Consider the following 16,910-nt stretch of genomic DNA (forward strand, 5'->3'; position numbering starts at 1 on the left):
TATTGACACTCATTACCATTTTATTAGAGAGCTTGTCAGTAATGGAGAAATCAGCCTACAACATTGCAAATCAAAGGATCAATTGGCAAACATATTCACATAGCCATTAGCAAAAGAAAAATTAGAATTTCAAAAGCACCAATTAGGAATTGTTAGTACATTGAAAATGTTGTAATGTATAGATAGAGTCAAGATTAAGGGGAGTGTTAAATGTAATTGTTGGCTCTATAAATTTTGGTTTTTCTCTGTCGATTATCCCTATAATTTCATGTCATGTTATCCCACATGTTTGAAATTTACAATAGTTAGTTCTAGCATTTAATGAGCTAGGTGAACGTCATGCATTCCTACCCAGATTTGAGTTTCAAATCACGGTGCCCTTTTATTGCTTTGTTTTATATACATTTTGATGTATTATGTAAGTGAATTCAACTAAAGTAATAGAATAATATTTTCCAATGTAGTGCCTGCCCTAGTTCGCATTTTTTTGTTGTTGCCAAACTCTTTTAGGACAGTTATATGATGATGATTATTAGTAATATTATTTTGAGATTATCAGATATCATTTCAAATTTCGTTTATTATATGATGAGATTACTTGGCACTTTATAGTTCAAGTGATTTCAGTTATTGATGATGATTACATAGATGGTTTATCCTGTGTGTGTTTTCTTATGGATACTTACCCCATACTTGCATGTGTATGGTGTGCATTTTTGTTTTCTTTCTGTATATCATTTCTGATGTGGTTAAGGAAGGGAGTCATAGTCACCCGCTAGTCGGGATCTACATGATGCATGATTTCCTGCCATTGCATGTTTAGTTTAGTATATATTGTGTATGTACATGCAGGTTGCAGGTACTGGGTATCGACTTTCTCGAATTGCTAGGATGAGCGTACCCTATCGCATTATCTCAATGGTAAGAGAGAGGAGATAAATCCTCAAGTCCAAATCCCAACCCTTTAAGCCATTTGTCCTAATTGAAAATTAGGACAAGTATCTGAGTTGAGTATGCTCTGAATATGTTGGATGACGTAATTCGTGATATTAACCCTTTTGGTTTGATTTTGTATGTGTTTTTCTATGATGGGTTTTCGTATTTAATTTAATGAGTCTTTGGTGTATTTTTTATTAATTAGGTCTAATTAAAAGATTTAATTAATGATTTAATTAAATAGAAAATTATTATGATATTTTAATATTTAATTTTATTTAATTAATTGGAAAATTAATTAAATAAAAGAATTAATTTTGAACATAAAAGTTATAAGTTTAGATTTGGAATGTGATAATATTTATTTAATTTAATACTAATATATTTAGAGTACATTTTTAAATAAATGCTAAATAATATTATTATTTAAGTTAATAAATATTTTATCAATTAAGTTTCAAAAATAAATTTAAAAAGTGGAAAAGATATTAAAATTATTAAAAGATTCTAGATTGCATGATGTGTGCATGTGATATATATATATATATATATATAATATTAAATAAATTAATGTGCATTATTTTAATATTTATTCACATAGGAGTATGAGAACTCTCGGGAGTTGTCATGTAGACAAAACAAGAGTTTGCACTCTAATTATGCACGTGTTGTCTACACTTAGGAGTTAGCATATTATTTAAGCACATGTTGTCTACAACATTCTAGAGACCTCATCATGTTTATCTTCTTATCATGGAAGTTATGTGCTTAGTTGTCATGCTTATCTCCTAGTTCTTTCTAGACACATTCTAGGTGGATCTTAGAGGCCTTAATATAGAGGCTCTCCTAGTGTGTATGGACAAGCTTAAATGCATTTGAGAAGCTCATATGCTTCTACATGCTCATATGCTTCCACAAGCACTTCTAGTCACTTGGGGGTTTCGGTTGGTTTAATTTTTTGGAGGAATGGTGAATGTTGGAGAAGGAAGAGATTTTTTTCTATGGACTTCTGAGGCATAGCAAATTAGCATCAGTATCTAGGTGCACTCGTGATTTTTGCATATTCCATTTGCACTCTTTCTTTTTCAGTCGCAATGCAATTCTGGATTTATAGTTCTGTATGCTATTTTCCTATCGCCACTAAACTTCCTATCCCAATGAAATTCTAGATTTATAGTTTTGTATTCTATTTTTCTGTCGCCACTAGACTTCTTGTCGCAATGCAATTCTGGATTTATAGTTCTGTATGCTATCTACCTGTCGCCACTAGACTTCCTGTCACATAAGCTTTTTGTTCTGCCACTGCAGCAGGTTTGGGTTCAAATTAAAATGGAATCTTATTTTTATGCATTAGTTTTATATGATTTATTAACTAATCTAATTAAGTTAAATTTAATTAAGACTAGTTAATTGTAGAAGAAGTGTAATTAATTATTAGTCAATTTAAGTAAATGGAGTTTTCTGATTTTAAGGACATGGTAAATTATTATGATTTGAATAATGGGAGATGCTCTTGGAATTAAGGGAGTTTCATTTAATTATTAGTAAAATTGATTTTAGTAAATAATGCAACAATTTATTAAAAGTCAATGGGAATTAGTTAAATGATTTAAATAAGTAAATAATTATCTTTTGTCTATTTTAGAAAATTGTTTTTAAATAATGGAAGGATAATTCTATGCTTTATTCAAAGAAATAAATGGGTAGAAGAATCTTATACTCTTGAAATATACTTGAAAGAAAATCGAAAACTTCATATTTGGCTTAAGCATGTGATTGCGAAAGAGAACTAAAATATGTGTTTGTATCTTGTTCTTTATGATATCCATGTGTTGGGGTTTGGGTGGTCCTAGAGTGTTGACTAGTTAGGACATCTACCAGAGGCTTGGGAGCTATGCGAATGTGATGGCATGTTGATGTCATTTGATCTTGATCTTTATAAAACCCAACCATGGTAATGTTATGGTATGCTCTATGAGATGTTTGTATTTACTGATTGTTATTGCTCATCAGTCTTCTTGAGTGAAGCTGAGTTATATGTATCTGAGACACTTGACTTAACCATTTTTGAGTCATCAATCAGTTATCCTTGGATTACTTTCCAGTCGCCATGATGGGACTGAAGTGTTGATTTATTAGTTGATGTTGTCATGTTGTGACTTGTTTTGACTCGACCATTTTGGAGTCTTCGATCAGTATTACTTTAAGATACTTTTTGGTTACTTGTTAAGAACCAATGGATATTGTGATTATCAGTGATACCTCCAGTTGCCAATATAGAATTGATGTGGTCATGATTATTTATGGATGCTTTTCAGTTGCTCATGGAGATTTGATGCTTTTATTATGGATTATGTTTTGGTATTTTTCCAGTCACTTGTATAGGACTGTGGTGATTTTGAGATTTATGATTTCCATGAACTTAGGGTAGGTTATCTACTTGTAGTGTCAGGAAGTGGCTTGCAATGGGGGTCGGGGCCCTAAGTGGCTGCCAGGGTGACTCATTGTAAGTTGTTTTAATAAGCAAAAATATTTACACTAAATGGGGATTAAATGAACCTAATAAGATAATTGTATGTTCTCACCCATGCCTTGAGTGCTAGTATAGACTAGGATGGGAGTAGAGAGAATGCTTGGTTGTGACCTTGCATTTTGTAGTATGCCTCATCAGTATGAGAGGAGACTAGTGGCCGCATAGGGATCACTAGGGGGGCGGGGTCTATTGAGAGACTACCAGGGTAACTCTAGCATGATCCATGTGATGGCACTTTTCTGCTTGCATAGTAGGTTTCTTACATGTCTTTGTGTGTCTCTAGGATTAGATGTCAGTTTGTGATTGGAACCTTGGAGTTAGTAAACTTTTAGGATTCCTGAACTTAGTAAGTGTTTGTGCTATGTGATTGATAACCTATTTGGGACTTGAGATTATCTCCTCAGCACAATGGGAGTGGACCATTTAGGTTCCACACAGTCGAGTGGTAGTGCTTTTTCACTCTTACCATTTGAGATCCGTATGAGACATTGTGGCTGATGCATTCTTTGTTGGCATCTATCTTCATGGAATATGATGGTGGACATGTATCCTTACATTGATGATTTGCATATGTTAGATGATGTTACCTTATGTTATACTTTGCATGTTAGATTACTTTCTACATATGATGTAGTATGATTTAGGAGTGACATTCCTACTATGTTAATACCAATGATCTCTTTGGTGATTTGGAATATTATACATGGAGGGATGGTTAGGATCCATGATGGTTTAATGATGCTATTTACGGTTGGGAGGAACCGTGCTCTTAATAATGTTTGATGATTTATGGTTATCTCTTATGAGAATGTATCATGTATGATATGTGGTTTCATTTATGTTAATGCATCATGGATTAGAATAGGATGATGTATTTTATTTCACATATGTATATTCTTTTAAGCCTTTCATACCCTGTGACAAGTGCAGTGGATGATTGAGCAATCTAAAATGTAATTACTAAAAGGGCACTTATATATTGTCAAAATAAGTTGGGTGTATCATTATTATTTCATGAGGATGTGATGTTAGATGAATAGATAAATTAGATGTGATTCAACATTAAGGGTTCCTTAAAGAATGTAACCTATTATGTATGTATGTTTACTTTCAATTGAATATTGTTACTGCTTTCACTACTATGTTATAAATGGTTTTACTTTCATTACAAAAAAAAAAAAAAAGTGCTATTAAACTTAGTGAAATTTTAGGTTAATTCTTTGGATCCCTTGGTGGGGCATTACATTCAGCCTATGGATTTCATGGTGCTCTATTTTTCCTTTGTTCTGGAAAATATCTGATAAATAAGCCCAATATTACTCAATTCAAGTTGTAGGTCTTAGGAGAAAAGCTCGAGCACAATTCTTGGGTATTGTATAAAACTTCCAAATGGGTGTCCAAAACTATATTTTTCAATAGGAGATTTTCAAATAATTTACAGGGAATTAGCCAAATACCCATTAGACTAGGCTAATTGAATTAGTCCTATTAGGTCTTCCTACAACAAATAAAGTAACTAATTTGTTTGTACAAAGCTCATTGAACCATTAGTCAAATGGCATGTAAACAATCTATTTAACTACTATGAAGAGAATCTACACATTGGGATCCTAGTTAGTGGAGGATTTGTGGCAATAGTCCTTTGGAAGGAGCAAATTGCTAAGTTAGGAAGGTTGTATTGAGTTACAACCTAAAGGTAAGAGGGATTGTCTACAAAACCTTGGGAAGGTTAGACAAGCCTTTAGTGAGACATTGGAAAGGCCACTAGAATTCTAACCATTGGATGGTTTGTTTGTTATAATTGGATAGTTAAGCCTAGTTGAGAAGTAAACCACAAGATCCTTTGCATTAGGCAACACATTAGAAAAACTCGATGGCCAGAATTAACTTAGGGGAACATGGTTTTGTAAGCTAATTTTTTAGAAGCATTGTGTGTTAAATATATTTCCACTTTGAAAGTAACAATGCTCAATTTTGTTGGAGTCTTAAGCATTTTTTCCCCTCTATTTAATATATGTTATTAGAGCATTTTTTATGGACTTGTTTAGTTGACTTTTGTCCACTTGTTTTTCCTCTCCAAAGTTGTGCATACAAGGCAAACCACATGAAAAAGCAATTGATTTCCTTCCACTATTATGTGTTTTGTCAATAGAGATACATTATAGACCACATGCAAATTAGTTCTTTCACCTATCCATCTTGTGCACTCTTTAAAAAGGAAAGTCTATGGTTTATTTTCATATGAATCTTTTTAAAAAAATTAGAGTTGTTGCAAAGGATTATGGGAGGTTAAGTTGATTGACAAAGAGTCTTTATATTTCAATGAAGGTTAGTGATGTTGCAGACGATTGAATGAATTTGGTATATTCAAAGAGTCAAGTTTTCAATGAGGTGAAATAAGGTCTTATGGAGGTCTTTAGTTTCCTATTCACTTGTTTTTCCTCTCCAATGGAGTGCATAAATTGGCTAAGTACTTCAAATGACACACAACAACCATTGATGTTTTTCCACCATTCTTACAGTTTGTGATCAGAAGTACAATGAAAACCACATGTAAATTATTGGCATTCATTGTTCTCGTGCATTTTGTTTCTTTCCTCTCTTCATACTTTCTCTTCTTGTATTTTTATTCTACTTTATTTTCTCTATATAATTATATATTTGTTTAAATATACATTCAAAGATGAGAATACCAGAGTTGTTGCACAAAGTGTTTGAAAATTAAAACAGTGGATAAGAAATTTTTCTAATTTTGTTAGGACCTTTTTCAATGTACTTCTATGGATTTACTGTACTTCTATTTTATGGATAGTTATTGTTTTTAATGAGCATGGTGCATTAATATAGTCTCACAAAAATTGATGACAACATAAATAGATTAAATCCGATGCCATAAATAGATTAAATTCGATGAAGGTACATACGAAGACCACAAAATACAATCTCATTTCATTTTACTTGATAGAAACTACAACGATGAGCTATGTATTTGTTTAAAAAACAAACACCATATGACACAAATTACACTTTACAAGCAACTCCAAGCTGCCTTAAATCATAAACTGGAGCTACGATCTCTCCATCATCTTTTCTGCTCACTGACTGAATAAGTAAATATAACATGATTGATTTTCAGTTCATTCATTCATTATGTGGAAGACTACTCAAAACCATCTGAGCTCCAAATTGGGGCTGAAGAAAAACCATAGGGATAGGTGCATGAGTATAGGTAGGAGATACAGAGAAAGAGAATTGTTGCAATATCATGGCTAATATGACCTTGGCCTGAAGTACTGGAAAGGTCTGGCCAACACAAGCTCTTGGTCCCAACCCAAATGGCATAAAAGCCATGGGATGCTTAGCAGCCTTTGAAACCCCTTGAGAAAATCTTTCAGGATTGAATTCCTTGGCATTCTCTCCCCATAATTCTTCATCATGGTGAAGTGCAATGATAGGAAAGAGGAGTTGTGTTCCTGCAGGGATTGACAAACTTCCCAATTTGGTATCATTGTCTGTTTGTCTGATCAGTGCAACTACAGGTGGGTAGAGCCTCAATGCCTCATTCAAAATCATGCCCATCTGCACCACAACAAAACAATAAGCATGGGTTCAGAAAACTCCTAATAAAAATTGTGTTAATAGATAGAACATGATTTCAAATTAGTCATGTAAACAAGTCAAAACTTGAAGTATATTTTTAACTCTTCACCCTCTTCCTCAAAGACAGATTCAATGAACTGAAAAGATGATTTGTTTTAATCTCAAAAGTACTCAGTAAAAGAATTGTGTTAATAGATAGAACATGATTTTGAATTAGTCATGTAAACAAGTCAAAACTTGAAGTACACTTTTAACTCTTGACCCTCTTCCTCAAAGACAGATTCAATGAACTGAAAGATGATTTGTTTTAATCTGAAAAGAGTACTTTTAAGTTTTGATTTGTTTACATGAGAAATCTAAAATCGCAGGTACATGGGTCCTACGAGAATGTGATTTCAGATTAGCCACGTAAATAAGTCAAAACTTAAAACTATTTTGAATATTGATAGACAAATTCATACTAGAGTATAATTTCAAATTAGCCACCTATACAGATCAAAACTTTAAAGTACACTATGACCCTCCCCTCATAGGTTCCATGGACTCAATAGATCCTTAGGAAAATCCAAAATCTCAAACAGTGCTGAAGACTTGCTGTTGATTCCAGAGGACTCTTACAAGCTGTAATAAACTGTTGGTGCGTTGGTTGCATAAACTCTTTTCTGTCAATATCGAATATAGTGGAGTCCCACATGGTACTACTTACTTTTGGAAGGACTTGTACCAATACAAATTGCACTCAAAATATTCTACTAAAATTATTAATTGAGGACTCTTCTGTCCTGAATATGGGCATATGTTTTCAAAATCATATTCCCATTAGAGACACTTTAAGACAAGTAAGGGAGTTTCTACAGCTAATATGCGTTGGCTCTCATTATAAACATTAGATTTCAATCATGTTATGATAAGCGTATTGAATGTGGGGTTTGGGCTAATCAAACTATATTCTAAGTACTTATTGGGAATTAGGGTCTTGATGTACTTACAAGTTTTAGGTTGTTCACATTCTCTGGTTTAGGAGCTCTCTGTCCACAGGTAGACAATACTTCCTTTCTTGCTCGGTCCTGCCAACAAGGGTACATACCAAGTAGTACCATTGTCCAAGTCAGCAAGCACACCGTCGTATCATGGCCCGCAAAGAAAAATGTCTTACATTCATCAATGATTTCTTCAGTCTCCATAATGATGCTTTTTTGTATGACTCCTCCCTGCTGAGTGTCCTTCTTTCTGCTGCCAGCTGTCATCACGCTCAGGAGGTCACCATTATAGCCAGTGGATCCTCCTGAGCTCCTTACTTTCTTTCTGCTTTCAATCAACTGTCTCAGGGACCTTCTGATATCTTTGTCCAGCTTTCTCATGAACCTCTTTTTACCACAAGGCCACAACCTGAATCAACGGTACAAATTAGTTCGATCCAACTGTATACTGCCAGAAAAAATCTCCATGTAAAAGGACGAATATCAAGTAAGCTCTGGTTAGCAAAATGTCTGACAGACATAAAAATGAATCACTTATTGTTTTCTACTAAAGAAATTATGGCAAAATCCTTGTTTGATTGCTCCTGTGCAGAGATAAATTCCCTCTTGTGGAAAGTAATCAAATATGTATTGATAAAGCTAAGAGTCTATAATACAATGGTAATTTGTGAGCTTCTAATCGAGGAGGTCTTGGATTGGAATCTATTCGAATTTAACACATAATAATAATTAATCTCCAGTTTGAAAGATTTGAATGAAAGGAAAATGGTCTTGCCTGCTTATTAGAGCACAGAGTAAACTCTTGGGTGCCTCAGCTATTAGAAGTGCTTGCTCTGCTTGCAAATCAAAAATGTGTCTGCCTTCCACATAGCTGCCCCCAAACATTATATGGGAGAGTATATCATCTGTGAGATCTCTGAACTCTTTGCAGGCTTCTATCTCATTTGTATCATTCTCAATTCTCTCTTTCCATTTAGCCAGCATATTGGAAGTGCTTCTAACCATCATGGGAACCAAGCCCTGAGATTATAACATCATGCATTGAAATAAAGAAATCAATAAGAAAAATTCAATATAATCCTGAACTAAGTTGCATATTCTAGTGTGTCTATTGGACCTTTGAACAACTTAAGAGCTGCTCTATAAACCATAACTGTTTTGAAAGAACCCAAAAAGATGTCAGGAACCTAAGCTAAACAAACAAAACACAAATGATTGCAACCAAAGAAAGAAACAAAATGAAAAGAGCAAACCTTCAAATTGTCAATATGGAAAGCAGGATTAATAATTCTCCTATGTTGTGCCCACATTTCCCCTTCCAGACTGACAAGACCATCTCCATTGAGTTGCTTCATCTGGGTACACTTCTTATATACGCCAGACTTGTTGCACAAAACTTCCCAAATCAAGTCAGGGTCTGTAATATTCAATCTCACAGTAGAGCCAAGCCAGTGGATAAATGTTTGACCTAACATGCAACAACAATGAATGAGGTTTCTGTGAGAAGAGGAGTCAAAACAGTTTTATGCAAACATGTAAGGAAACCTTCTAAACAAAAACTACATTCTACATCAAACATCCTTTGAAACACAAAACGAGAAAGAATTTTACAGTTTTACATTGCTCCTAAGATTCCCTGTCAACCAATGCTCTATAGAGAACCAAAGAAACAAACAGCTATATTGTAATGTGTATAAGATTTTCCTAATGCTATCTATTGTCTTTCCAAAGCTATCAATAACCATTTCCAATTCTTTCTAAGACTCTCAAACATAGCTGCCTACATTGATTCTTATTTGCAAACATCACGATCTAAAACAGCAACACTAACAATACTTCTTCTAGTGAGAAATAGGTTTGAGCCATGAAAATCACCATATGTCTTAGTCCAAGAGTCATAAAATGTGAGAGCTCTAGGAATAATATCATGGGATAACTTCATGGGTGTTGATATTGCCTTGTCTCTCATCTGGATCATATCCATCATGTTACCATAGCCAAGTCTATAAGGAGGTCCTCTTATTCCTTGGCACTCAAAATGCTTCTTCACTTGAAGAGGCTTCCACCATATACTATTCCCCACTTTCACCAACAAAACCAATACTGAACAGCAAGCCAGCAGACAGAGCAACAGCAGTATATCCATGATAAAATAACACTAAAGCTTAACAAACCTGCTTCTCATTTGGTCGCAACTTAAGTTCCCCTTGCACTCATGAATTGCTCACAGAAAGTAAAATGGGGTCATGTAGATATACATGTTGTGTTGTGATGGGGCCTAGGCTAATACACCAATTGGGCCCCTTCCCTCCCCACAAATGATTTCCAGAAAACACATTCCTATGTATGTGGAAAAGGCAACTACTAGGTGTAGATATCAAGATATTTCTTATTATATAGTGCATGACAGGCACCTTTTGATTGAATTTGTCTAGTAATGGGAAACAAAAGAGGGGACACTCGTGCTTGTGTATGGAAACATGCAAATATCCCAAGAGCATTCTCCGAGAAATATGCTACTCAAGAGGCCCTTGACCACAAATGGATGCCTCTAAATACAACATTTGAGACTTCATGTCAACCTTTGCCACATGGGTCTAAAATGACATTTGCCTGGCCTTCTCATTGGTAAATGGAAGCATGCATTTACCCTCATCATCATCATCCTTTTACATTGGCTATTACTTCAAAACCCTTCTGCACACTTTTTCTTTCTTTTGGGTTTTAAATAATTCTCTCTTTTGTAAGTTTTCTCCCTTATAACCGGAGCACTCTTTTATTCACTCTCAGCTGATTTTGTTACAAGGTAAGCAATCGATGGCATCCCAACTTACAAGGTAGTTTTGTTAGATTCGGAGAAAACAACAGTCCAAAACTGTATATAGCAAAAGTGGTTTCTACAAGATGGTAAGATAGGCTCCACTTTACTAACCATGGTCATGATATTATTAGAGTGGCTTCAACTCAAGAGTACAATTGTAGAAACATAGTTTTAAGTTCAAGTGATTAAAAAGAAAGTGAATATCCCAATGCTCAGACATGAATTATTGAGATTTAGAAATACATTTAATATAAAATGTCCTTTATTAAAATAAAGGAAATTATAATTTTAAATTAATATTGAAGTAACATAAATTTGAAAGGTTAGGAATAATATTTTGTAATTTGGATAGTTTAGTTAAGTATACATATGATGAGTTTTCCAAGATTATATGAGATCACATAAGATCATCAGGTATATTAAAAAGTGTGTGAGATTTTAGTTCAATGCTTATGTTACAATAGATTAATGAAGTGTCAAGTGTCCAAATAGTCTAATGATAAAATTATAGTGATTTAGTTCTTGTTATCAAGATTTGAAACCCATTAAAATGTTATTATTGAGTGCTTATATCCCGAAAGAGGAGTCATTAAGTACCATTTATTGAAATTATTTTGTTGACAAAGAGTCCAACATAATTCTTAATCTTCATCTTTTCATCTCTCAAATGTTTTTAATACTATTTGAATATCATCTTTCATTAATTATTATTTTTATATTTTTCTTCGTTTTTTGTCTCTCAATCTCATAATCATTTAAACATCCAAATAATATATTAAATTTTATATTTGATTGCTTGATTTCAAATTATAAAATAATTACTTTTTATAATATAATAAATATATAATCCAAAGTTTTATTTAAATTTTTTAATATGAAATCTTTTATAAATTTATTTATAGATCTAAATTATACAAATCATATATCTTTTTATAATAAATTATTTTTAAAAAATATATTGAGATTTAATTTCAAATCATGAAATATATAATAAAATATATATAACTTTGTTAAATGAATCAAAAGATAAACTTATAGATAGGATGGTTTTGGGAACTTTTTGTAATAGATATAAGATCTCACTTGTTGAATGCAATTATTGACCAAAAGTACAAATTCAATCTAATGTAATGAATTTAAACTATTGTATTATTTTATTACAATTTTTAAGAAGATTTTTTTTTCAAAGTAATTCTCAGTCACAAGACAAATCTAGATTCATTCCAAACCTAATTTAAAATGAATCCAGCAATTCCCTGTAGACCTGTATATATCAATGTTTGATTTATCTTATTTGTCTCTTGTCCTTTACCTCTTAACAAATTGGTTAAGTGGTCTCAATCAATGATATTGAAATGTTTAGTGAGTTCACATGCTAGCACCACCTCCCCATCCCCCTAAAACGAGGGAATAGGGCCATAATGGGCCGTAGTTCATAAAGTGGATTAGACACGCAGAGAATCAGGTTGCAGTAAGGGGAATGTCCATGTGCTTGGAAAAGGATTGGATTGGATCCTTTCACAATCATTGTGCACAATTAGAATGCATGAAACTCTAAGATATGGGCATGATGTTGTTGATTTTCTTACACCATTTTTCACAGGGCCCATTATATATCTTTCAACTTATTGGACTCTATTGCACTTCGATGCAAATGAAAGTACATGTCTCCACATTATTGAAGGCTTTATTGTCATGTCAGGACAAATCTTTTCTGCTTCGAACAAACAGCCAAAAATCAAATATTAAAATCCTTTTTATATTAGAATACACCTTTGTGGATTTCTGTGAAGGGTTGATCAAATTATTATGCAGAAAGATTGGGGTACTTTTCATAGACCTCTATATAGTACCTACACAAAATGTAATAATAATAATAATAATCTTTTAAGAATGTGATGATAAATCATAGGCAGCTGCAAATCAGTGATTCATATGAAGGGCTGGATAGTCACTATGATTTAAAAGATTAAAAAACAACATAATCTAATTTAAAAACAAAAGAAAGTTTCATAGATTGTGGATGATGGATCATATAGTATGAGCTAAAATGTTGATGCAAAAAATTTTTACACAATCAAATCTAGAAGTAACAATAGAAAGTGACATGCATTGTGGAAATGTATCCTCAATATTGTCTAGCAGTTCTCCTTCAAGTGTTCTCTTGTATCCTGGTCTCTAGGCAATACAGGTGAGTATAGCTTCAGTCTATACTATTTAGTAGTTCGATAACATGTAATATTGTTATTAGGATAAATTCTGTAGTTTTTGAATAAAACATACTAACTCATGTTTAATGAGTAGTGGATCACGAAAATCATCTCTTAAAATTAAATAGTACACTTAGCACTCGTTACATGTAAGTGATGTTCACATAGATGGAGTATTAGACTTTTTAAAAATCACATATCTAACTTCAACTCAAATGAGCTTAGCCATCTAATGTTTTACTACTATTTTCTTATATTAATAGATAAAGAGTATTCATAATATTATTGTAAAAATTCTTATACAACTGATTTCAGATATCAATGAATCAACTTAAAGTTGTCTATCTGGGCCTATGACTGCATCAGAATCTGTTATCAGTAATCTTATTTCTGAGTTAAAAAAATATAACATTTCTAGGTTTGATTGCGCATGCAACGTGGTGAGTATTAAGAAAAGATAAAAGCAATACTATATACTTTGTGACAATTATTTGTGACAATTTTTAGGTGTAGATTGACCTTTCCAGTCTCTAGCTTGAAATGACAATGCCGGTGTACTTCCTGACAGATCATGATGTACCTCAGGCAAAACGAGACAATTAAAAAAGGTTTAAGTATTTAAATATAAGAAGGTATACCTAGAATGAGAATGAGTTCATAATTTTGGAAGCAACTAAAAATGATGGGACCAAGTGGGGAACATAGATTAAGAATGAAGCTACTCACGCTAATTTCTAGCACAGTTTTAAGTGTATTTTGTTGTAGTCACCTCTTTCATGATTAATATTATTTAATCCCTTCATTCTGTTATTCTTCCTTTACATTTTTTAAGTTTCATTGTCTTGGGTATGATGATGAATTAAGTTAAATATATTTGCCGTTGGAATGACTGACTTGCATCTCCGGTGCTGAGTATATAATTGCTTTGGTGTTTCTCTGCTGCTCGTTACTATTTTTCTTCCTTGGATTGTAACTTTTTATGACTTTGGCTCTGTGGTTGCTGTAACCATTCTACTGCTGTTTGTTGTAATTATTGTTGAATTTTGATCTAATATGAAAATTGATAATAATATTATTATTTATTTCTAACAGAGTAGTATGATGTTCATGTAAAAGGTTCAGAAGAAATAAAAGTCAAATAAAATGTTTTAGTTAAGTTTAAAAAGACTTGTAAAACATATTTATGGATTGTATATTTTCTGTGAGAGTATCTTATAATTGGAGTATTTTAATTGGTGTATCACCATGTGCAATAAATTAAGTCTATATCAAGAATGTTTGATGTTGTACTATAGTGAGTAAAATATTTATGTTAATTTATGAAGATATTTTAAATGTTTTCATCATGTATCAAGTGTGTAATATACTTATGTTTATGTCAAATATTAGAATACACACAAAATATCAAAATCTACCTCATAAATGAACATTTCTAGTATTGGAAGGTATACAATATAATAATATTCAAGATATTTATGTTTATCTCAAACATATATATATATAATTAAGTTTACCAAAAAAAAAAACATGATGCGAATGCAACATGTACAATTGAGTTTTACAAAAAATGAAATAAGTAGAAGAAATATCAACAACGCCTATTAATTTATATCGAAGCCTTGTTAAACATATTAATAGGCTTTATGTTTATTAGTGTATCTTATAATTAGATATTTTTAATGTGTTTCAATTGCGTATCATAGTGTGTCATATACTTTTCATAATTAAGTTTGAAAAAGACTTGCAAAACATATTTACAATTTTTTTTAATGATTGTGTACATTAAAATGAGATATTTTTAACGCATTGAAGTTTTATCATAGTGTGCAATATATTTATGTTTATGTCAAATATTAGAGAACACTCAAAATATCAAAGTCTACCTTACAATTGAAAAATATAAGAATACAAAAATAAAGTATCAAAACCTTATTAAGTTTACAACAATGTGATATGATGCAAATACAACATAGAATTGAATTTTACAAGAAATAAAATAGGTGTGTGAAACATCAACAATACTTATTAATTTAGATTGAACACTTGTAAAACATCTTTATGGGAATTATGTTTACTACTGTACCTTGCAATTACAAACATCAGCGTGTCCATGGTGTATAGTAGTCATATACTTTTATTTATTAAGTTTTTTTTTTAAATGTAAAACATATTTAACAAAATTGTGTTTTTATGATTGTCCATTATAATAGGGCATTTATAATCTTTTATGGTGTATCATAGTATGCAATATATTTATATTTATGTCAAATGTTAGAACATGCATAAAATATCAAAATATACCTTATCATTGACTATTTCTAGTGTTTTGATGGTGCATCATGATGTGCAAGATATTTATCTTAGATATAAGAATACAAAAATAAAATAACAAAATCGTGTCAAGTTTACAACAAGATAGTATGATGCAAATATAAAATACAATTAAATTTTACAAGAAATGAATTGACAAATGAAACAATAATAAGACTTATTAATTTAGATTGAAGACTTGTAAAATACATTTATGGACATTATGTTTATTAGGTTACCTCAAAATTGGATATTTTGAATGTGTGAATGGTGAGTCATAGCATGTCATATATTTATATTTGTCTTGATTATAAGAATACACAAAAATACTAAAAAAATCTTATTATGTTTTCTTTTAGAATGTTATTTTTCTTTAAATAAATAAAGGATCATATATCTCTTTAGAGAGGAATTAGTAAATAGATAAGTATATTTTTTGTAAATTAAAATGACTTGCAAATTTTTTTTAAAGATCTAGTTGAGGTTTTATGGTATTGGGCTATAATTTTCCCTCCTTCAAAGTAAAATGGTGCTTTAATATTAGATCATGTTCAATGAAGTTCCAATAGACAATAAGAAATACTTTTCTTTGACCTAGTGTGAAATTGATCACATTTTTTGAAAAATGATATTTTATAGGTGAAATCTGGGTTCTATGCAAATTATTTTGTTGAATTGTTTAGTTGGATTTGGTGATTTTTAATTAATTATTCTTACCTTCTAATATTTTAAAACCAAATAATGATATTTACAAGCAACTTCAAGTAGCTTACTAGGCTGAGTGTGTTCTTCTTGGGTTAAGCCTATATGAGGGATAATTTAGTGAATTGTGAATAAAGACCGAAGACAACAAGAAAGAATTTTAAATGTCTATTTGCCACTAAGTTGTTGGCATGTGATGATGACGACAACGATGATGATCATGATGATGTATGACAATATTAGATAATTTATTTGGTTTGATCATCATTTGTATGTTGTTATTGTGGAAAACTAGATGGTTTACATGCCAAATCAATTATATTGATGATTGGATTGATCAGAGAGGTGAAATAGTTAAGTGTTGGACGAACTGAGTAAAGACAAATAGGTAGAGTAAATTGAGTATGAAATGATTATTCTAATGAATTATGATGAATGAATAATAATCTATATATCTATCAAAGCTATTTGAAGATGAGTATGAAATAATATTTACTAGGTATTCAAAGAAAAGCCAATATTTCATAAGGTTTACAAGGAGATCTAAATCCCTTAACTAGATAGATCCTAACAAAAAAAAATTCAAACCTTTTAGCAAGACTTAACACTCTTCTTCAAGTGAAATCCTAATCAAGTGAATGTAAAGGTCCTAACAAGAAAAATTTACTACTACACCAGTGAAGATTTATGGGTGACAATTTGCACTATGGTTTTTCCCACTAACCAAGGGTTTCCATGTGAAAAATAATTATATCAAAGTTTTTCATGTGTGAATTATTGAATTAATTTTCTATTACATGTTTTTTTCATTTTCATGT

The 16,910-nt window shown here is 31.7% G+C and overlaps 1 protein-coding gene across 1 annotated transcript; it reads right to left on the bottom strand.

The window, feature by feature from the left end:
• Positions 1 to 6,343: 6,343 nt before the first annotated feature.
• LOC149547400 (cytochrome P450 734A1-like) lies at positions 6,344 to 10,271 on the bottom strand. Its single transcript, XM_089794740.1, has 5 exons — positions 9,925 to 10,271; positions 9,303 to 9,517; positions 8,825 to 9,069; positions 8,059 to 8,458; positions 6,344 to 7,048 (listed from the first exon to the last, which is right to left on the bottom strand). The coding sequence occupies exons 1-5, from the start codon at positions 10,193 to 10,195 to the stop codon at positions 6,611 to 6,613; spliced, it is 1,569 nt and encodes a 522-aa protein (XP_089650866.1). The 5' UTR covers positions 10,196 to 10,271; the 3' UTR covers positions 6,344 to 6,610.
• Between the last annotated feature and the right edge of the window lie 6,639 nt (positions 10,272 to 16,910).

Source organism: Cupressus sempervirens, chromosome 7 (genome assembly GCF_028749045.1).
Source record: "Cupressus sempervirens isolate cs-2001-9-10 chromosome 7, ASM2874904v1, whole genome shotgun sequence".
In the NCBI taxonomy this organism is placed as follows: domain Eukaryota; kingdom Viridiplantae; phylum Streptophyta; class Pinopsida; order Cupressales; family Cupressaceae; genus Cupressus; species Cupressus sempervirens.